The sequence below is a fragment of the Neophocaena asiaeorientalis genome, unplaced genomic scaffold (assembly GCF_003031525.2).
Source record: "Neophocaena asiaeorientalis asiaeorientalis breed wild unplaced genomic scaffold, Neophocaena_asiaeorientalis_V1.1 scaffold85, whole genome shotgun sequence".
In the NCBI taxonomy this organism is placed as follows: Eukaryota; Metazoa; Chordata; class Mammalia; order Artiodactyla; family Phocoenidae; genus Neophocaena; species Neophocaena asiaeorientalis.
In genome coordinates this window covers 5,468,147-5,491,428 of record NW_020174301.1, presented here as the reverse complement: position 1 = coordinate 5,491,428, position 23,282 = coordinate 5,468,147, and the positions used below count along the sequence as shown (strand labels likewise).

Below are 23,282 nucleotides of genomic sequence, written 5' to 3'. Positions count from 1 at the left end.
TAATGCTAAAAAATGACATTTTCTTATATAAACACAGTATCACTGTCACACCTGACCATGTCAATAATAAGTCTCTAACATCGTCTAATACCTAGCTCACAGGAAAGTTTTAGAAGTCAGAAGGCTTGCAATCTCTATTGCTTCTCTAGGGAAAGACTATGCCACAGAGCGCTTTCCTAGATTATCAGGAAATTTCTCCTTACGTTCAGCTTAAATTTACATCCTATTACGGCATATTACACTCCCCACGTTTCACGCTAAATAATTAATCTACCTTTTTAATGTCTACACATTTCAGATATTTGTACCTAGTTAGCTTCTCTTTCCGTAGTCTGTACCTAACTGAACTATACATATTTAATTCTTTTAATCTTCCCTTACTCATCAGTGCCCTCAGCTCCTAATCATTTTGGTGCTTTGCTTTGAACCTTGTCCAGCTGGTTTCCATAAGCCCAGCGATGAGGAGGCCAGAACCAGATGCAGTGTTCCAAGAGTAGTCGCACCCAAATCCAACTGCTCCCCATTTCTCCTCTGAATGCTCAATCCCAAACCACAAGAGCCTTGCTTTCTGTCACATTATAACAGAAACAAATGTTTTGTTATCTGCTTCTATTCCCAGTTATTTTTTGGCATTACAGCATGTGTTTCATTCTTCCCACAAAATATCTGTGCTTCAGATCACTTTTCTCCAGATGTAATATGACAGCATTTGGGAATCAAAAGAGTACAGGCACCCAGCTCTGCCACTCTGGCGATGTGACCCTGCAAGTCCCCTAGCACTCAGAGCCACTTCGAGTCCTTCACCTAAATAACAGATAAAGACTAATTCTTCCTACTTCACTGGATTGTTGGAGGGTCAAATGAGGTGATGTAAATGAAAAAGGTTCACTAACTTTAATGGCATGTATGTTTATATGTGTGTGTGTATATATCTACATCAGTACACTAAATATACAAAAGGTGAACATCTACGTTCTCTAAAGATTTTTCTACTTGCACCAATAGCCTACTGTACCATTTAATAATCTTTGCTGTCAGGAAATTCTTTATTTCAGCTCAGTTCTTCCCACCAAAGCGATATCTTAGAAAGCCTCTTAGACATATATACCTGGAATCCACAAGCCATGAGAATTTCAGATTTATCCTTCACTTAAATGTACATCAGGTATACGGTATTTGCTTCTGTTTACTATTTACTGAGGTCTAAGAAGTATGCTAACCACTTTACCTGAATGTCCTAATTTAGACTTCATAATTTCATGAAGTAGTCGCTATTAATATCCCCAATTTACATATGAGGAAACTGGGGCTCAAGGAAGTTAATTAACTTTCTTATGGTTAATAGCTGAGTAAGCAGTAGAACTTGGAAAACCTAACAACTCCAGAGCCCATGCTTTCAACCACGGGCATGATTTATATAATATTTCAAATAATAATTAGGAACCCCTAATTACAGATTAAATTCAACAAACCTACTACAAGCCAGACACTTAGAGGAGAAGTGAAAAGGCGTAGTTCTTTTCAGGAGGCTCACTGTTTGGTCACAGAACACATGGCTATTAAAAAAGGAAGAAGCAAGTGGTCATCGTTATCATAGGCAGCTGTGCCAACTATCCGACGCCTAAGAAAATGCTTACTCCTATGCAAAAACTCACATTTGTTTCTTTTAAGAAAAACTATTTGATGACTATTGCTAATCATTTTTCCTCCAATTCCCTGGCTGTCAATTATCTAATAAATCACTGAATATCATCTATTTTCCTTTCAACTGTCCATTCAAAGATCTATTATCTGAGAATACTCTAGTTCAGAGTTTTTTCATTACCTCAGTCCTGGATTACTGTACTAGACTCAGTTCCAGCTGGACTTTTCTGCCTCCTGTTCCCACCTCTTTAGTTCTTGCCATGCATCACTGCCAGATTAACCTCCTTAAAACAAAGCTTCCATATGAACTAGTCCCTCCTCTGAAGCTTTACTCAATTCTGCCTTTCAAGGCTCCGAACGATGTAATGCCAATCTGCTTTTCCAACCACGTATCAACATAAATCCTCCTCTCCACCCAGACCATTCTCCTCTTTCCTGACTGAATATGCCTTGTACACTGCCGTCTTCGCGGAACTATTCTCCCCTCTGTCTGACTTTTCTCTTCTTTGAATAGTATCTATTGTTCAAGGCTCAAATCAGGTCTTCCTTCTCAATGCAACTGTACTGAACATCCATGTTCTCCTTCCTCTGTTCTTAGTAGGAGCTCAACAAATGTTTGCAGAAATTATTGCTCCATTAAACATCAATAGCATGTTTTGGCAATATCACTCACTGATACTTATGCATTGTCTTATGGCGCTGCTTACATTTTTATATGTACATTTCTTGAGTTCCTATTTGAAGTAAAGTGAAAGCTTCTTAAAGGCCTGAACCATGTCTTCAAGACTTCTTTTGTATGCCATACATTGTTTCCCCATGCAAAGGCACTGGTGAATATTTGACTATTGACATATTTAAATAATATGGAATAAAATCACCTAGTCAACACCTTTAGATAATATAGTCAATTCTACAAGCCAAAAGAATAGTCATGACTTAAGATATCTGGCCTCTAAGTCCTATCCTTACTAATGCCTTAATCTGGAGTTGGGAAAAGTTATTTTTCTATGTCCTAATTTTCTCACCTATAATAGAAGAATTAAAAGTCAAATAATTTCAAAGCACCCTGAATAGATGAATGCTAACTTATTAAATGCTTTGCCATTTGTCAAGGGCTTGACAGATTATTTTCTAAGGATATAAAATTAACTACAATGTAATGGTGCTGCAAGTCATTAACTTTATCTGTCTTAATCGCTCTTTGGATATGGAGAGTTTCATTTCTAGCAAAAACAATACATAAAATACCCTCAAAATCCTCACGACTATAAATCCTGGGGAAATTATATGTAAGCAATTTTTAAGGTTCTTCTTTCACTTAGACATAAAAGGCTTTAAGAGAACGTCAATCACACCCTAACAGCAAGAAAAAACTGCGTAACTTCTTGAGCCCACCAGGGAGCTACGGTTGGGAGGTAAAACGAGTTCAAACGGGTGACACACTCCTCAGAGGAGAGATGGGAAACGAACTGTTTCACTTTGGGCATAATACAGAAGGAAGAGCCAGTCATCATAAAAGCAGGTGAGACGAAAACAGCTGAAATTTGAAATGAATTCTTAAAGGCCAAGAGGGACAGTTTAGAAACTTTGGGAGCCCCACACATAAAAGAAGTCACTTCCTAGTTCTTTTCCAAGGGTTTCCACTAGTTGCTCGTAAGAAAGATTAGGGGCAGGACAGGAGACCTGAGAAAGACCCTGCAGGTGGCACCAAGTCATGAAACCCACCTGCTACATGAACCTTTCTCTTATATGAAGCAAAAGCTATAAGTGCTGGGGGAGAGGAGAGATCCAAGCAAAGATGCACTGCCTCTGGTGAAAGGGTGGAAGAAAAAACTGCCCACTACTGGAGGAAGGGGAGAAAATAAGTTCAGCTCAGGATCCTGCACTGATACAAAGCAGTGATCTGCTACCACTGGGGAAGGGGCAGAATTGCTCAGAGACTCCACCCCTGAAGTCCAGGGCTGCGGGGCCTAAGACTGAGGCTGGAGTGAGAGAAATGAGAAACACCCCCTTGAACCTAAATAGCAGTTTACCACCGGGAGAGGTGAAAAAGCATGGGTCAGATTCCTTCCATTCCATAGGTATGATGGACTTGCTGAAGTCTGAGCATGGAGAGGAACACTGAGAAAAATCCTTCCACAATCCAGACTCCCACTAGACACAAAGTAGCAGCAGACCACTCCTACAGTGACTGAAGTCTGGTACACTGACAGTAAATATAACAACAATAAACCCAAACCTTTTTCAACTACTGACTAGACTGCCCCAATCCCCACACTAACGGCCCGACAGAAGACGTGTGCCCATCTCTAAATTTATTTATTTCAATGTATATTTATATACAATATTTGGCATTCAATCAAGAAATATGAAACATACACATAAGTAATAAAAAAAACTGTATGTAACAAAGCAATCAACAGAAATAGGCATGACCCAGGTGTCAGAAATATCATAGACTTTAAAATAACTTTGATTAATATAATGGACCTATATAGTGGAAAAGGTAGACAACATGCATGAAGAAATAGGGAATTTCAGTAGAGAGATGGAAACCGGAAAAAAACACTGAATTAAAAAACGTGATATCAGAGATGAAGAATTTTTTTAGCAAATGTATCAGCACACTAGATATGGCTGAGAAAAGAATCAGTGAACTTGAAGACAGGTCAACAGAAATTGTCCAAACTGAAATACAAGTTTTTTAAAAAAGAGCAGAGCATCCAAGAGGTATGCACCAATATCGAAAGGTTGAACATAATAATTTGAGTCTCAGGAGAAAAGAGAGAGCAAGGAGTAGAATAAATATTTGAAAAGATAACGGCTGAGAATTTTTCAAAATGGATGAAAATAAGCTGAAAATGCAAGAAATTGAGAAGCCCTCACAAGGATAAATACAAAGGAAAACACACCTAGACACATCAGAGTCAAACAGCCAAAAACCACAGACAAAAACCTTGAACCAAAGATAAAACCTTGAAGGTAGCTAGAGAAACTAAACAAGCCAGAAGATAATTAACAACATTAAAGTGCTGAATGGAAAGGGAAAAAAAAAAGTTAACAATCCAGATTTATCTATCCAGCAAAAATATCTTTCAAAAGACAAAGGTAAAAAAAAAAACCACTTTTCAGACAAACAAAAGCTGAGAAAATTCATTGCTCTCAGACTTGTGTTATAAGAAATGTTAAAGGAAATTACTCAGAAAGGAGTATGATACCAGATAGAAATTTGGATCTACATTAAAAAATGAAGAACAGCAGAATGTACATAAATATAAAAGTTTTAGAAATCTTTTTAGGAGATAACTGACAGTCAGGGGTCAGCAAGCTACAACATGAAGGTAAATACAGTTTTATTGGAACATAACCACATCCACTCATTTATGTGTATTGTCAAGGGCTACTTTCACAAAACAATGAAAAAGTTTGCTGACCCCTGGTCTAAAGCAATAAAGTAAAAATAAAGATCATCAACAACAGAAAAAACCCAATATATTATAGAGTTTATAATATATGTAAAAGTAAAAAGTATGAAAACAGCACAAACAATAGAAGATATGGAAATATACTCTTGTAAGATTTCTACAATATACATGAGGTGGTACCGTATTATTTGAAGGTAATCTGTGATAAGTTAGACATGTATCATAAATTCTACAGAAAACAGTAAGAAAAAATTTTAAAGAGGTAACATTAACAAGCCAATAGTGAGAAATAATGAGTAAGATGTAATAGAATGCTAAAAATACTCAAAACTGAAAGCTAATCAAGTGCCCATCATTCAGTAAAATGGACAAATGTAGATATATTCACACAATGGAATACTAAACAATAATGAGAATGAATGGCCTATGAACGTGTGCAACAACATGGAAGAACCTCACTAACATAATTTTGAGCAAAAGAAGCCGAACATGAAAGAGTATACACTGTATGCTTTATTTATATAAAGCACAAAAGCAGACAAAATTAACAATCTATAATGTTAGATATGGTTACCCTTGGCAGTGGGGTGGGGCTGGGAGCTAGTGACTGGAGGGGAACCTCTAGAGGGCCTCTAGTGGACTAGTAATGATCTGTTGTTGTTTTTTTTATTTGGTTGTTGGTTGCACATGTTTGCTTTGTAAAAATTCAGATGATACATTTATGATATGTGCAAGTTTCTGTATAGATATTAAATATCAGTAAAAATTATATACTCACACATATAAAACTTTTACTGATACTTATATATATATGATATATATTTAAACTAAAGCCCTGATGAAAGACAACACACACAAAAAGGATTTTGAAAAAAAAAAGTTGACGTTCTATAAACTTTAAAAAACCACAGTAGGGCTTCCCTGGTGGCGCAGAGGTTGGGAGTCCGCCTGCCGATCCAGGGGACGCGGGTTCGTGCCCCGGTCCGGGAGGATCCCACGTGCCGCGGAGCGGCTGGGCCTATGAGACATTGCCGCTGGGCCTGCGTGTCTGGAGCCTGTGCTCTGCGCGGGAGAGGCCACAACAGTGAGAGGTCCGCGTGCCGCAAAAAACAAAAAAACAAAAAAAACCCACAGTAATCGCTGAAACAAATACATGCATAAACAGTAAATCAAAATAGCAGAAGAATGAATTCATATCTGGGAAAAAGGTTCAAGGAAATTCCCCAAGAAGAAGCACTGAGATAAAGCACTGGAAAATATGAAAGAGTAATTAGACACAATAAAATGAGAAGACATAAATCTAACAGAAGTACTAGATGGAAAAGATGTGATATTCAAAGAGATAAGGGATGAGAATTTTCCAAAACTGATGAACGTGAAAATTCAGGCTTAAAAAGAACAAGCTCTGAACAGAATAAATACAAATCACCTACACTCACCAGCCTATTTTAGTTCTGCAAAAGTTCTTAGAGATAGACTAGTCTGTCTCCTTTGTTTTAAATATAAGAAAGGTGAGGCCTAAAAAGATTAAGTGATTTGCCTGGATCAAAAAACTGACTGTTAGCAGAGACGGAAATAATCTTAATATGTTATATTTTAAGAGTTACGAATAAGAAGAGCAAAACATAGTTTCTGACTTCAACTTTCCCACTGGTATGATTACGTAACACAGCAAGACGAACATGAACAGCAATATTCCTGTTCAAAGAGAGAATTTTAACTCAAGTTGAAACTATGAAGGCACTGCTGATTCAAGTGCCATGTAGTAAGTGTTTAACAAGTGACATTTAATAAATGATTAGGCCAGGCTACAGCTGCCCACACATACCTTAAAGAAATAGTTTCAAGACAAGTCTTCTATTTCAATTTAATTACAAGACCATTACAATCATTTCAAGCCACAAAGCTTATATTTATCATATTCCTCTATTTAAATGTTTCAATTTTAGAGTGCTTTTTGAATTATAATTTTTCTATTATTTACATCATGATATGAGGTAAATTACTTTCTTTTGAAATAGAACTAATTAAACCTCTAAATGTCCATTGTAAGTCTGATACAAATTTCTAACTGATCAGAGAGGCATAAAATGTACCGAAGACCTTTTAACGTACTGAAGCATTCTTTTCTTATGTAGTACAATGAATCATTTCTGATGATGGATCAGTAGCTTGTATTAATTCAAGTATTTAAGAAGAAAAGACCTAGTCAGTATAGGAAAATGTGAGTTTAGCCCTTATTCAAATTTTATAATTTTGAATTATCAAAGAAAAAAATTATATTATTTTAATGCTCATGGATCTTAAAACTGTAAATAAAATAATTCTATGACCACTTTTGATGACTTTTAAGACAATATTTTCCAGAAATATAAAAAACTAAGTGTCAAAATGAAGTCATTTGTATGTTCCAGGTTGAAACATTTTCAGAAATTTCTAACACGTTTTCTTACAAGTAAAACAACTTTATTATTACATAAAGAATTAGGCCTAGAAATATATAAGGTACAGATATTTCTTTAATATTCTGATTAAAATGAAAAAAACAAAGCAGTTGGTATTCAAATACTAGACTCAAGAGAAAAATAATTTGTTTATGGATGAGTCTTAAACTTTTTAGAGAATCTTGATCAGTTACAGCTGCTTATGAAAGTTAAGAATAATATCTTTAGTTTTCAATAAATATTAACTATTCATACTCAAATCTGGTGACTCTAAAAGGGGAAGAATTCTTAATATTAGCAAATGTGGTTAGTAAAAATGGAAAATGAAACTAAAATAAGAAAGAACAGGCCATGAAAATGCTTCTACAATATTTACTGCACAAATAACTCACACAAATGTATAAAGAAACCATTAAGACATTTATTTACATAAGTGAACAAAGTATGTGGAAAAAGTCACACAAAGGCAAATCAGAGCTGAACCCGTATAAGTTACTAAATGAGCAACGACATATAAATCCCCCACCCAAAGCTGTCGACTTTTAGTGAACTGACATACTCAAATGATGACACTGTAAAATGTTACAACTCTTTGGGAAAGCAATAAGGCAAACTCATTAAGGAAAATTAAATTGTTCATATTATTCCATCTAATAATCTCACTCCCAGGAACTTACCCTAATAAAATTGAAAATAACCTAAGTATTCAGCAATAGAGAAATGGTTTAAACAAACTGAAGTAATATGATTAAAATAATCATTGTCAAAACTAAATACAAATAGTAAAAGAATATGAAATTAAAAAAATAGTCAATAAAAAAGTATAGGTGCCTTCAGACTGTAATTATGTGAACAAAAGAAGGGAAAAGAATAATACGAAATTGAAGTTCTGAAGTCACTGTATCAGGATGGTGAGGATTTGGTAATTTTTCCATTTGGCAACATTTTCTTCAATGTTTTCGATAAAAGAAAAAGATTGGTTACCATTTTAAAAAGTCACTTGTCTTTTCAAAAAATTTTTACTCTTCTCCATTAGTAAATTATACATTTTAAATTTTAAGTTGAGAAATAGAGCAGAGAGGCCCTAGTTGTTTTATATTCCTCTATTTGGACCTTAGCTGGCAGTGTATGAAGACATATTGTAACCTGTACCACTCCAACAGAGAGAGGCAGCCACTGCCACCTTTGGTTACACAAACTGCAGGGCACTAGATATGAATATGTGAAACTGTAAAAGCTTCAATTTACAACTTTGTGTGTTTGGTGTTTTATTTAAGGCATTACGATAATTAACTCTTCCTTACAGTTTTCTGTGTCATACTAAGAATGTTTTAATATTTCCACTTCCACTTGAAAAATGTTGCCAATACGCTGAAAGTGTTCTATTGAAGCATATAACTTTTTATATTGAGTTTATATTAGGTTAACCACAAATAAGATCATGTTTGTTTACATATTTAAAATTTATAAGTTAGAGGTTGCAAAGCAACCACCTTTAAAAGAAAGACAATCCATAAAAATGTAAAGACTCTTATACGATGAAAAATTTAACAAGTCTTCCTTTTGGAGCTATTTATTTGGATAAACGCAGGGGGATTTGAACATTTCTACAGATGCTGCATTATATATTGCTTTCCTATAACAAAAATATGACGTACTCATTACATATGAAATTTACTATTTCAGAATGACTGTTTTCAAAACTATGGTAGAGAGGGACAGGGAACTTTCAGTAGGCTACCTGAATGAAAACGTTTGCGAATAACTGTTTTTAAACATTTAGAGTAGAAGGGATTAACTGGAAATGCAGGGCAGCAATCTCAGCATCTATAAACATCACTTGAAAGAGCAAATTGAAAGCAAAGTATCATGGGGATTAATACCCTATAAAGATGTATGAACAAGTACTAAAGAATAAAGAAAAGAAGTTTTTCATTGAAGGCATTCTTTAGCTTAATTTTTTTAAATTAGGTTATTTAGTAAATTGGTACAGGGTGGTCGACTGTACTGATTAAATTACCAGGAAACTATCTCATAGCTGCCAAAACATACGCCATAGGAGCTGTTCTGTGCTAATGGGAGAGTAGAGGTGAATTTAATTAAACATTTAGTCTTCTATTTACATTCCATTAGTGGTAGCAGCAATAATTTGGTTCTTCTACAAATATTTACGATAGAAGTTTATTAGCTTCTAAGATCTAAACAAACACCAAGATAAGTGCAGCCTTATCAAAGAAATGTTCTTAATAATCATAAACTCTCCAAAACATGAGTTAAATAATGTTTTTTTCAAACATAGTTAAGGAATTTCAATAACCAGAGTCACGAGGAAGCCAAAATAAAGTCAAAGAAACTAATATACATTCACTTTGTCACACCAAAGAAACATTTAGCTCATATTTTTTCCTCTGATTAGAAAACGTGGTCAACTTTTTCACAGGAAAAGACTTTGATGAGAGATCAAAATCAGAAAGTTGATTTTCCTGAATCCAATCTGACAACATAATAACATCCTAGAAGAACATTCTATAGTACAGAAAGAACTGAACAACTGCAAGGCTATTTATAATGTACAGCAGATAAATTGTGCACCCTAGAAACCATAAATGATGGACATTTTTCCTCATGCAAAAAAAAAAAGGATCATTTGTCTTGGCACACACACAGCTTGTCATTCTGCACACAGGATGCAAATGTCAACCAGGAAATGAAGACAATCCCAAGCCAAACTTAAAATGTCTTAATCACATCATCTTCTCCCTTTATCTCATTTAGAGTTATGTACTCACAGCTCAAAACTTGCTCATTAGACTCCTCAGGCTTTGATTTTTTAAGTGCCGTCTCTGCTGGAAGAAGGGATGAGCACTGCTCAAGAGACTGCGCAATGTCGTCAATTGTCCATTTGTCTTCGGGAAGGGCGTGCTCCTCCAGTGTAAAGGGTCCCTGTTTGGTGCGGGTCAGCTCTAGCACATTGGCACAGGAAGACAGTTCTATGGCAACAAAAGGTGAAAGGAAAACAAAAGATAAATGATTCAGCATTTCATTCAAATACTGAAGCAACATACATGATCCAGTAATTCAGTATTTCATCGGCTATAATTTTGCAAATGACAGAACTCGACTCAGACCTCTCAAAACCACCTCAAATGTAAAACTGCAATTATCCAATATAATAGCCAAGAGCCTTGAGATTAAGAAATGATTAAGGAGCAAAATAACATTTAATAACTGACATAATAAACTGCTTTAAAGTCTACAAGGAAGTTGCACACTCTTCTTATTTAACCCAGGAAACAACGCCATGAGGTAACTATTCGTCTCACTTTGCGGATGAGGTAATGTGACCTGTCCAGTGTCACAACTGCCAGAAAATGGCAGGGTCAGAACTGCAACTTCCTGGCTGTTTCTAAGACTATGGCTTCCAGTTTTCAAAAAAAATTTGACTTGCAGCGATAAAAATAACTTTTAGAAGGCTTAATCTTTTCTTCTTATCCTTACTTTGAGTTAAAATATTTATACTTGAAAAAAATGTTGGTCCTGAGATTCATGATTCACATCTTCATTTTCTCCTCTCTCCCATTACAAGCATTTCACTGCAGCTGTTTACGCTGATAACTGTCTTCCATAAACCTATAACGCTTCGAAGGTGGAAGGGCAGCAAGAATCCAGTTCCTAAGGCCAGTACTCAGAGACATGGAAAACGGAAAATTCCTTCTTCCCATCAAAAAGGAATATTATTCTCTAAATGAGAACTCATAATTCATCTTTATGCTTACCTTTGCCAATGTCACTGACCAAGCTTCTGATATAAAAACCTCCTCCACATTCAACATCTGGAATGTTAACAGTGACATGGTAAATTGCTAACCGCCTATGAAATCCACTTTACATAGAAATCATGCCCCTAAACAAATGTAAAAATGCACTATGCAAACAATCGAGTGATAAAACATTTATGCGCTAAAATATAAATTATTCATCCAGTAGCATATGTGTTTGTGAGACTGCAAAGTCAGAGTGTGGAGAAAGCAAACAGCAGAAACTCTTGAACACATTTTAAATTACATGGCAAGTCATACCACTTTAATACTTCAGCCTTGTTCATTTAATAGATTTTAAATAGTTAGAAATCTCAGCTTTGCTATTATGAGCTGCAGATTTAAAAAACTATTTTCAGATTTGTACACTCAAAAAACACAACAAACAAAAAAACCCTTTTCAGTGACAGGAATTATGTTTGGGGTGATATACTACATGGAGAACTCAGCATATTTAAATGTCCTCTTGGAAATATTCCTGAAAAAATCATGAAATAACTTAAAATTACACAATGTACCAGAACTGAATGCATAACTAAACATCTTCTTAACGCAGTATAATACAAGTTTATTGGTTAAGAGCAGGGCTCTGGATTATTTTTATTCATCCAGAAGACATCCTGAAAAGAACTGTATTTTCACACAAAAGGACTACTTTCTGTTTCTAGCTTAGCATACAAATAAAGCTATTTGAGGGAATTTCTACATTCTTGCACTATATTTGACTTTGGTGAAAAGAGTCAAATTTGGACTACTACAAATTCCAGTGAACAAATGCAACTGGAAAAATTTGAGTTTTTTTTACTTTCATAGATAATATCTATTGTGCCAACACAGAGGCCACATTTTCATGGAATGGAGTGAAACATTTTTTAGTATGTTTGTTTCATTGTTTGCCTAATATTTTAGAATCAGGAAACTTAAGGAGTGACTTTTTAAGAAAATTGTACAAAACCCACAATCTACAGGAACTTAATACACACTAAATAATAATGTCAATGGGAAAAAAAGCAATGAAGTTCAGGAAAAAAGGTTTTGGGAAATTATGTCTACAAGGAATCCCATTCAGTATGCACCATGAAATTGGGAGCAGGGTCAATTTCAGGGAGCCTGAGGATTAATAAGAACTACAGCTTTTGATTCTCCACAGCTTTTATACGTTCAGGGCTTTAGCTAGGAGATCATAAAATTTCCAAACAATAGAAAAAAACTTTTTCGGTTTTAAATTTATTTCAAATATGGATTATAGATAAATTCAAATCGATAACTTGAGTTAAAATTTACCACATGTCTAGGAACACACTTCTGCCTTACCCATTACTCCTATATTTTCATGATCTTTAGCAGTGATTTATTGGTGACAAAGTAGGGGGGGGGTCACTCCACTCTTAGAATTTCTTGTCCAAAAACTGAAAATGCATCGTTTTAAAAGGACAAATTAATTTTTGAGGGAATTTCTACATTCTTGCACTATATTTGACTTTGGTGAAAAGAGTCAAATTTGGACTACTACAAATTCCAGTGAACAAATGCAACTGGAAAAATTTGAGTTTTTTTTACTTTCATAGATAATATCTATTGTGCCAACACAGAGGCCACATTTTCATGGAATGGAGTGAAACATTTTTTAGTATGTTTGTTTCATTGTTTGCCTAATATTTTAGAATCAGGAAACTTAAGGAGTGACTTTTTAAGAAAATTGTACAAAACCCACAATCTACAGGAACTTAATACACACTAAATAATAATGTCAATGGGAAAAAAAGCAATGAAGTTCAGGAAAAAAGGTTTTGGGAAATTATGTCTACAAGGAATCCCATTCAGTATGCACCATGAAATTGGGAGCAGGGTCAATTTCAGGGAGCCTGAGGATTAATAAGAACTACAGCTTTTGATTCTCCACAGCTTTTATACGTTCAGGGCTTTAGCTAGGAGATCATAAAATTTCCAAACAATAGAAAAAAACTTTTTCGGTTTTAAATTTATTTCAAATATGGATTATAGATAAATTCAAATCGATAACTTGAGTTAAAATTTACCACATGTCTAGGAACACACTTCTGCCTTACCCATTACTCCTATATTTTCATGATCTTTAGCAGTGATTTATTGGTGACAAAGTAGGGGGGGGGGTCACTCCACTCTTAGAATTTCTTGTCCAAAAACTGAAAATGCATCGTTTTAAAAGGACAAATTAATGTCAATAAAAAACTGAGTGTAAACTATCAGGTACTAGCCAAAATGGGGAACAAGTATCCATAAGATAATAAAATACAAAAATTTGAAAACATGTACTCCTTACCTATTCTTCCCCATAGAGACCCAAAGTATGTTACTTCCAACTTTATAGTAAGATAATATAATATATGAAAAACTCAGACTATTTAGGACATTTCTGAACCTCCATATAGCTATAGGTATTCTCATTATTTGTGCTGTCAAAAAGGTATTAACAAATTCTAACCTTCTTTAAACTCAAATTTTTAAAAATCTCCAATATCCTAGGGATCCATTAACATTACACAAAAGTAGCCAAATATAAAATAAAGGCACATGTAAATACAAATGTTTTCAAATTTCTCCATCTTACCTAATGTGAAAAATGGTGGCTGGAATTTTTGAAGGGAAAGACTGTACACAGTAACTGGCCTGGCAGGTTTTGCTTCTACTACTTCACCTCTCTTCATCAAAGTTGAAAGTCTCTGTCCATCTTTCTTTAATGCAGAATAGCTTGCAAGGTACAAGAGGGAGACAGGAAGAGAAGGAGGGAGGAAGAATAGAGAGAGATTGAGAAAGAAAGAGAGAATAATTCCAGATTACAGCATGGAAAGAAAGGATGATTCGCAGCCCTTTAAACTGAAAATCGTTCTAAGAATGAACTAATTTTTTCTTCTAATCTACTTCACAATGGTGTCACATATAGAGTTCCTAAATATCTTTGAGGCTAATACAGCTCATTCTGGCACTCAGTGAGCAATGTTGTCAATATTTCTCTTTAACCATCTTCCTGGAGATGGTCTATTCATGTCTTCACTAGTCCTCATTCTGGGTTAAGGGTCTGCAGTCACAATGATCTCAGCTATATTTCCTTGAAACAATATATTTCCATTATAATAATATTCATTTTCACATATAAGTTACCAAAATGTTTCCAAAGAGCAAATAAACAAATAACAGATCTTATCTTTGTGTGATTAAATTTTACTAGACCACAAAATCCTTGGAACAATCACAGAGAAGAAAATTCTAAAACGATTCTTATAAATGTTTACTATATCTTAACAATAATGATCCAAAATAATGTTTATTCAGATCCTGCTACAATTTTTAAGTCTTCACATTTGAGGCAAAATTATGAAGAAACATTTCTCCATAGATATTTCAGTGTTCTTGAAAAAAGATGTTTTAAAAACACAAAATATATTCTAAATTCTAAAAGAACTGTTAGTAACATATCCTGACACATCCTATAAGCCATTAAAAAAAAAAGAAGCAATTTGCTTGAAATGGTAACATACACAAAAATATGGCTAAATGGTAAATCAATATCATTATACTTTTAATAAGTTATAATTCTCATCTGTTTCATTTATTGCCGAGAATTGTGAAGTATAAGATTCTGGGTCCAAAAGGAATGGGCCCAACACCTGACAGGAAGTGCCAACTGGACTCTGAATCGCAGCTCTGATGCCTGTACCAGACTGGACTGGTCCCTTCACAGCAATTCTGGGAAAAGTGACATCTCTGCTCTCCAGAACTGCCCTGATGTCTACAGATGGAATCAGAAGAACCAATAAATCCTGGAAGAGCACAGATGTCAGGCTGTGGCAATATCCAGAGACAGAGGAGACTACATCCCACTACCTCTTAGAGACTGTCAGAAGCTCTGCATCCTGTCTGAATCAGGTTCACCTTACTTGATCAAACCTGCCTCACCATATAGTAAAAGGAAGCCCCTCCTCTTTTCTTTTTTCATTAAAGTGATGTTAGCCACTGGAAAATAAAATTAAACATTTATTCAAATTCATTAATTGGACTTACAGAGGAGGTACTTGCATTATAGTCCCAGTAAATTTCTGTAGAATGCCTTCAATATCTTCCTGTGTTATTTTATCTGCCAAAAATGAACCAAAAAAGTGACACTAAAACAACCACAGAAGTACATGTGCTATTTTTACAGCACTGACAACTCTGGAAATTAAAAAAAAAATTCCAACAAAGCATTTATTACAATGTACATTTTGCAGGTCAAATTCTACCTTGTTGAGATGGATAAAATACATGCTAATGAGATAAACGGGGGAAAGTCTTATATCGTCCAATATTAAGACTAAATTTAATTTCCTTTGCTTCATTTTTTTCTCCATTAAAAATGATCCAATCATCTTATACGCATTTGCTACATACTTACTATGGCCTTCAGAAGACCTGAGAAAAATGTTGCATAAAGCTATCGGAATGGTCCTGCAGTGATCAGAAAGTAAGTAGAAAAATACCTGTAAAGTTCATTTCTAAGGTTTTCCAGGCATCAAATATTATAAATAACTGAATAAATTATTGAAGATTATCAAGTACTAACAACATTTAAAATTTTACCTGATAGATTTCAAAACTGTTGTATGGTATGGTATACATTTTCCACACTCACATTAACTTTCTCCCTAAGTAAAGTTGTATTTATGTCTCCTTCACTGCTCTTGGAATTGCAGTCAGGAGTCTGACTTTTGCCTCAAAAATAAGCCAGTGCAAAAAGAGAATATACATAGCAAAGATTTTATCTGTCTTAGTCAGATAAAGCTTTTCAGCTTGTGTTTGATACTCTTTCAAACAAAATGATGCAATATTAAAGTACTGTTCTATAATTTTAACAACTGAAAACTATAACACACTGAAATTCAATATTTGGGATCTTCACATATAGATAGATGACTATCCATATTTCATATTCACTAATAAACTAAGTTACAGAAATATTCTATAACTTGTTTAGGTTATAGCAATGGAAAAAAATTACAGTCTTCTTTTTCACTTTGTAGGAAATTTATTTAAACTTTTTATTCTGGTGTATACATGTCAAAGGATTTGATTTTATTTGAACAATATTAAACAAAAACTAACGAATGTGCTTTGAATTACTGTTCGAACACCAGAATAAAAATTAAAAGACAGCATGGAACATGTCCAGATTTCAATATCAATGCAGCAAGAGTCTTAACCTCAGTGTGACCTTGATCCTTACAAGCTAAACATGAACAAAAGACCAGAATCTACTAGACTCAGAGGAGAGCTACGGAACTCAAAAGAATTTCTCTAACACCTAGCTCCCAAAAGGCAGATCTGAAAAGCCTATTCTGTTCAAACTGCTTTTCAAACAGATGTATCTCATGATATGAATGGATTTTTCCATGAAAATTTTTTACTCTACTGAAACATTAAAACATAATTACTGGTGGCACCTTAGTTATGCAAAACTTCCAAATCTGGACAGCCAACATTACCACCATGCTGACAATTGCTGAAAGAAATGCCACTGTTGATAAAACTGTTATAGTTCACAATCTAGTCTGCCACACATTTAAAAAATAAGACCAAACAGCTTTCTACTTCCGCCAAATTGGTCTCTTTACTGACATTCCTGCCAATGCGTGCTCCTTTGTCCTGCTTCAGTGGCTCTCTTTTACTGATATTCCCTCACACAAGGTGACAAGATGTACTCTTTCTCATTCTACTTCTGCCATGCATCCTAGGCAGTTATGGTTTTCCTGTTCATTCTGAAATTAATCATTCACAATTTTTAACTGTTACCTACTATATATATGTAGGTATTACCTCACCAATGGAATTCTTATCTCCTTAAAGGCAAAGATAGCTTTTCCTCTTACATAATGCACACAATTAAGATGGTACTAAAGACATTCTTGCTGAATTTAATTTGCTGATGAATAATAGAATCTCAAGGTTAAAAGAGCATTTAAAAGTCACCAAGGAATCATTCATTTGATGTTCAAATCACCAGACAGAAAGCCTGTGCAGCAAGTTATTTTACAATAAAAGCAAATATAATATTTTAGATATTTTTAACATGTAGTGAAGCATGCTGGCTATATCTGAAACATGATACTAGTCTGATCCAAATAATAATAATTGTCCCTGTAAGAATAAAGACTCTACCTCCAAAGGATTTAAAAAGAAATCAAGAATAAAATCTCTAAAGCAAGTATATCCAATAACTGGCCAAAAGAAGGACCTTTGGTAGAAGATGATAGGTACGACGGAAGTACCATAGAACTTGAGTAATTATTCTTTGTTTAGCAAATTAATAAATCATCAATGTGATAATTTAATGATTAATCAATGATTAATTTAATGATTAATCAATGATTAATTTCATTTGAAATTAATTTTTTTAAAAGTCATTCCCATAAAATTAATATATACAAGACCATGTTACATGTTATTATTTGCTTAAAATTTATTTGCTCTTCCAGTGAACTTCCAACATGAAAGCTGGTACTTAACTGAACTCTGGAGTTAAAAGCAGGATGATGGATTTAAAAATAATATTCAGGGACTCCCCTGGCAGTCTAGTGGTTGAGACTTTGCCTCCCAATGCAGGGGGTGTGGGTTCGATCCCTGGTCGGGGAACTGAGATCCCACATGCCTCATGACCAAAAAACCAGAACATAAACAACAGAAGCGATACTGTAAACAAATTCAATAAAGACTTAAAAAAAAAAAATTCACCCAGGATAGAGTTAAATGGTTACTGGACAAGCCTTGTCACCAAAAGCAGCTGTTAAACTGGAAAAAATACAGCAAACAATTGTTTTCAAACATTAGACAACACATAGCAAGGACTATCATCCCTGAGAGAAGGGAAAAAAACAAGGTAAGGCCCACAATCACTTGCTTTTGCTTGGGGGTGCTTTCTGAACTGTACTACAGGGAGGGGAATAACAAACAAAGCTCTGAGCAAAGATCAGAATTTGGGGAAGCGGCAGCAGCTGGAATTTGAGAGCATTACACAGAGAAAGTGATGTCTATAGGGGTCCACTTGAAACTGGCTAAATTCCAAGCTGTGCATATATATAGTGAGTCTTAACAAAGTTAAAAAAAGAGCTACTACCAAACCTCTTACAAGGCTGGAAGATGTCCAAATTCCAACCCCTCAGAATGAAGAAACTTTGCTGAATACCCCAGCACTTGATAGACACCCAAGAAAAGCCATGCCTTTGGAGTAGGACTAATGCAGACCTGAAAAAAAAGTCTTACTTTAGACCCATCCTAACAAGGAATCTATACAAAAGCGACTAGAATTAACAAGCGAGTTTGGCAAGGCTGAAAGGCATAAGATTAATACACAAAAGTCATCTCCATCTATGTATATCTAGCAATGAACTATCAGAAATTGATATTTTAAAAATCCAATTTATAATAGCGTTAAAAAAACGAAGTACTTAGAGATTTCATATACAAAAGAAGTGAAAGATCTGTACATTGAAATCTATAAAAATATGGCTTTATTTTTGCAACTTTTCTCTAAGCTTGATATTATTTCAAAATAAAAAGAAAAATCTTAAAGGAATACAATGAACAACTTTATACCAATAACTTGGAAATTTGAGATGCAATGGACAAATTCCTAGGGGAAAAATTATCTAGAATGACACAAGAAATAAAAAATATTAAGTTTGATAGCTAGTAAAGGAATCTAATCCATGATTAAAAGGCTTCCTAATAAAGAAAACTCCAGAATCAGATGTCTACCAGTAAATTCTACCAAACAGTAGAAAAAGAAATAATGCTAATCTCACATAAATTCTTCCAGAGAATAAAAAAAAGAAAGAGAGAATACTCCCCATCCCATTTTATGAGGTTGGTATAACCTTGATATCAAAACCAGTCAAGGACATTAAGAGAAAGGAAAAATACAGGGTAATCTCACTCACAGACAAAAATGCAAAAATTCTAAACTAAATATTAGCAAACTAAATCCAACAATTTATGTAAAGGATAGCATATTATGATCAGGTTGGGATTATTCCGGAAATGTAAAGTTAGTTTAATATTTGACTAAGGAGGAAAATCAACAGATACAAAAAAAATCTGATAAAATTCAATGGCTGCTCATGATTAAAAAAACAAACAAATGGCAAATTAGGAATAGAAAACAATTTCCTTACTTTGATAAGAAAGCTATAAAAAAACCAATAAAAGAAAATCTATAAAAGTAAGGTAGCAGGGCCTCCCTGGGGCGCAGTGGTTAAGAATCCACCTGCCAATGCAGGGGATATGGGTTCGAGCCCTGGACCGGGAAGATATCACAAGCTGCAGAGCAACTAAGCCCATGCGCCACAACTATTGAGCCTGCGCTCTAGAGCCCGTGAGCCACAGCTACTGAGCCCGTGTCCCACAACTACTGAAGCCCAAGCACCTAGAGCCCGTGATCCACAATAAGAGAAGCCACTGCAATGAGGAGCCCGCACACCACAACAAGAGCAGCCCCCGCTCACCACAACTAGAGAAAGCCTGCGCGCAGCAACGAAGACCCAACGCAGCCAAAAATAAATAAATAAATAGAAAAGGTAAGAAAACTTGCTCTTTCAGATAACAAGACTTATTCTAATACCACAGCAATTAAGATAGTTTGGTATTAGCACAAAGACTGATTTTTAATTAATGGTGAAAAACACTGTTTAGAAATAACAGAAGATGTCAGGATACAGAATAAAATAAAGGGTCCTATTAATATGGTTTGAACGTTGCGTCTACTGAGCTACAGACTCATTTTCTATGGCTAAAAATATTATTTGTCTAGATAGGATAAAATGACCTAAGATCATTCACTTGCCATTTACTGCATACTGCCTTACTTGAACCAGATGTCAGTTGTTCTCAACAGGTTAGTTAAGAACCGTACTTTTGATTGTTATCATGATTGGGTAGGGTGGCGACAGCAGCAGCACTTAATAGGCGAGGACCAGGGATGCTGGATTTCCTGCAATGTGCAGTGGTAAAGCACAGTGAAGAACTGCCCTATGCCCTTCATGACTTCTGGAGGCCTGCCAGATGTTCACGTGGGTGAAAGTCTGTTTATAATTACCTTAGGCGAGAACATAACTCCATTTCCCATTTAAACGCAGAATTTTTTGTACAGTCTTACATATACTGAACTTTCCAGTACTGAGTCATCACCACATTCCTGCCAGTCCGCATATGACTTGTGGCATTCACAGTGATTTATGCATAAGTATCTGTTATATATAATATATACATGACTACTTCATGAAGACTTTCCATGTAGTAATATCTGTGTATTTACATAATGATATGTCTATTTTACTATAAATTACCTTTATTTCTTCTTTATAGTCCACTTACTGTATTAACATTGATTTTTTTTTTTTAACTTGTAGGTAGTGGAGAATACCTCTGACTTTTATTTCAGGATAATAAAGAAGCCATTAGAAAATATAAGTTATAGGTCTTAGTATTAGTTCACAGAGGGTTGAGAACATAGGTCCTAGTTCTCTATATGACAGAAGTTCCTTAAGGAAACAGGGTAGGTCTTATATTTATCTTCCCCCTGGTACCCTGCTGTACAGCTTAAACAGATGACAAACGTTTACTGATTTACAGAAATCATACAGAAAAATCATGTCAATCAGCAAAATTCTCTGAGCTCTCATTTTCTGGGCCTACAAATACTATTAAATAAACTATAGGGAGCTCTCCATTTCAGGGCCTAAAGAAAGTTGCTTTTCAAGATAATAATGAGACGATTTTAACAAACTAATATGCTTTCTTTAAGGTAAGTAAATAAGGTTATAAATGATACAATACAAAGTAGAGTTTGTAAGAATTCCAAAATGCTTAAGGGCAGGAAGGAAGAGTATGTTTAAGTAGTTTCATCACCCTGGTCCTCTTTAAATATCACCTACTCAACGAACTGCACCATCATGTAACCAGTTTTACAATCCAGAAACCTAGGTCGTGGTTAACAACCTCCTCTCAGTCATTACCCCATCCAACCAAGTCTCACCAATTTCACTTCCTCACCATTCTTCTAATTATATGTGTACTGACATACACTGTAGGATACTCTGGAAATCGCTGACATCCTCCTAGGCCACCTGAATCTTAAAAGCATTCTGGCTGAAGATTGCAGTTGGGTTTCCATTAAGTGAGCATCTGCTATTATTCCATAATAATAATAATTTCAAGGCTAATTCAACATCTATTTTTTAAAAGATTCGAAATAAATCAGTGATTTTTCTTTTCATTTTGGTGCTTGATTAATCATGCAAGATACTAAGCCACATATAAATGTTAACAGGACAAGTGAAGCTATTATGAACAAGAAGGTTGGTCTCACTACTAGGGTAATATGTAATATATATTAAGACCACTCAACACAAAAACATAGGGAAGCAGATGCTAGACTGTCTATAGGTACATTAAAAAAAGATAACATTAAGCCCAGGCAGAAAAGAAACCCAGGAAGCTTACAAATAATTCACAATTGATGACATAATAATGTGGGTGAACTGACTGTACAAAAACCACAACTGCTGCATTATAAATAGCATAAACACTATGAGAATTGCTAGGAAACCATTTCATTTATCTATCCTTTCTTAAAGTAGTGCAAGGAGGAATGGTAGAAAAATTAAGGTGGGCCCCAATGAGTTCTGCTTTATTGCTAGAGAAACAGTTTTCCTTTTGTCTTATCTTTTTACATACTCCAAAAGCATAGAAATATGATCAATTTTAAAGTACTAAACCTAGTACATTTATTTCAACAGCTAAGACATAATTATAAAAAACAAAAACAAAACAACAACAATGGCAAGATGCAGGTAAAATCTAGCAAGAGAGCTTCTCTGCTTTGTTTCACATTCATTAGGAAAAATGTCCTAAATCCTAGCTATAAATGGTTTTTGGCAAGGGAGTTATTTGGAAGAATTCTGCACATTAAAGAAAAACTGATTATAGGAAAAGAGGTAATTATTATAAATCTTTATTAACAGACATACCAAATAAGCAAATATGTATTTCCAACCTTCTTAACCCAAAGAAATGTACTGACAATTAAAATCACTGGGAATATGAGATTTATTTTAAATTCTGAATTCAGAGAAACTTTCTCTAAATATTAAAAACAAGGACTACCTAAGATGAACTTCATACCGTAAGGTTTTTCTTCTGTTACTTTCCCTGTAGAATCTAGTGTGTCAGTAGCTTTCCCCAGTTCGCCAGTGGCAATATACCTCTAGAGGAAGAGAAACAAGGGAGACAAATAGGCCATAAGGTAAAGAAGAACTGTTATGCATGTCTTAAAGTTTATACAGAACCTTACTAATACTACCTGATACAAAATAAAGGCAAAAATCAACAGACTGTAATTGCTTTGTTAGTTTTTCTATAAATTTATTTATTTATCTATTTATTTTTGGCTGCATTGGGTCTTCGTACGTGCTTTTTTCTCTAGTTGCAGTGAGTGGGCTTCTCATTGTGGTGGATTCTTTTGTTGGGAGCACGGGCTCTAGGTAGGCGGGCTTCAGTAGTTGTGGCACACGGGCTCAGTAGTTGTGGCTCGCGGGCTCTAGAGCGCAGGATCAGTAGTTGTGGCGCACAGGCTTAGCTGCTCTGCAGCATGTGGGATCTTCCCGGACCAGGGCTCAAACCCGTGTCTCCTGCGTTGGCAGGCGGGTTCTTAACCACTGCGCCACCAGGGAAGCCCCGCTTTGTTAGTTTCTGATATGTAGGAAGTATCGTACAGATTGAGGAACATTCACAAACTTCCCACACCAGCCAACATGACAAGGAAAAGCCTGATTTTATTGATAATCATGGCTTATAAATATACTGTTACTGTAAAAAAAAATTTTTTAAACCAGTTTTCTACTGGGCAATTTTGATTTTGAAGGAAAATTTTCAAATACACCTAT

General features: G+C 34.9%; 1 protein-coding gene across 1 annotated transcript in view; it reads right to left on the bottom strand.

Annotated features, from left to right (window-relative positions):
• Nucleotides 1-7,912: 7,912 nt before the first annotated feature.
• Nucleotides 7,913-23,282, bottom strand: part of TRUB1 (TruB pseudouridine synthase family member 1) — a 31,034-nt gene continuing 15,664 nt past the window's right edge. Inside the window, exons 4-8 of the mRNA XM_024756097.1 lie at nucleotides 22,522-22,603; nucleotides 15,373-15,445; nucleotides 13,922-14,061; nucleotides 11,290-11,346; nucleotides 7,913-10,503 (exon numbers count right to left, since the gene is read on the bottom strand). Of these exons, the coding sequence (XP_024611865.1) occupies nucleotides 10,244-10,503; nucleotides 11,290-11,346; nucleotides 13,922-14,061; nucleotides 15,373-15,445; nucleotides 22,522-22,603 (612 nt within the window). The 3' untranslated portion in view covers nucleotides 7,913-10,243. The remainder of the gene's footprint in view (nucleotides 10,504-11,289; nucleotides 11,347-13,921; nucleotides 14,062-15,372; nucleotides 15,446-22,521; nucleotides 22,604-23,282) is intronic.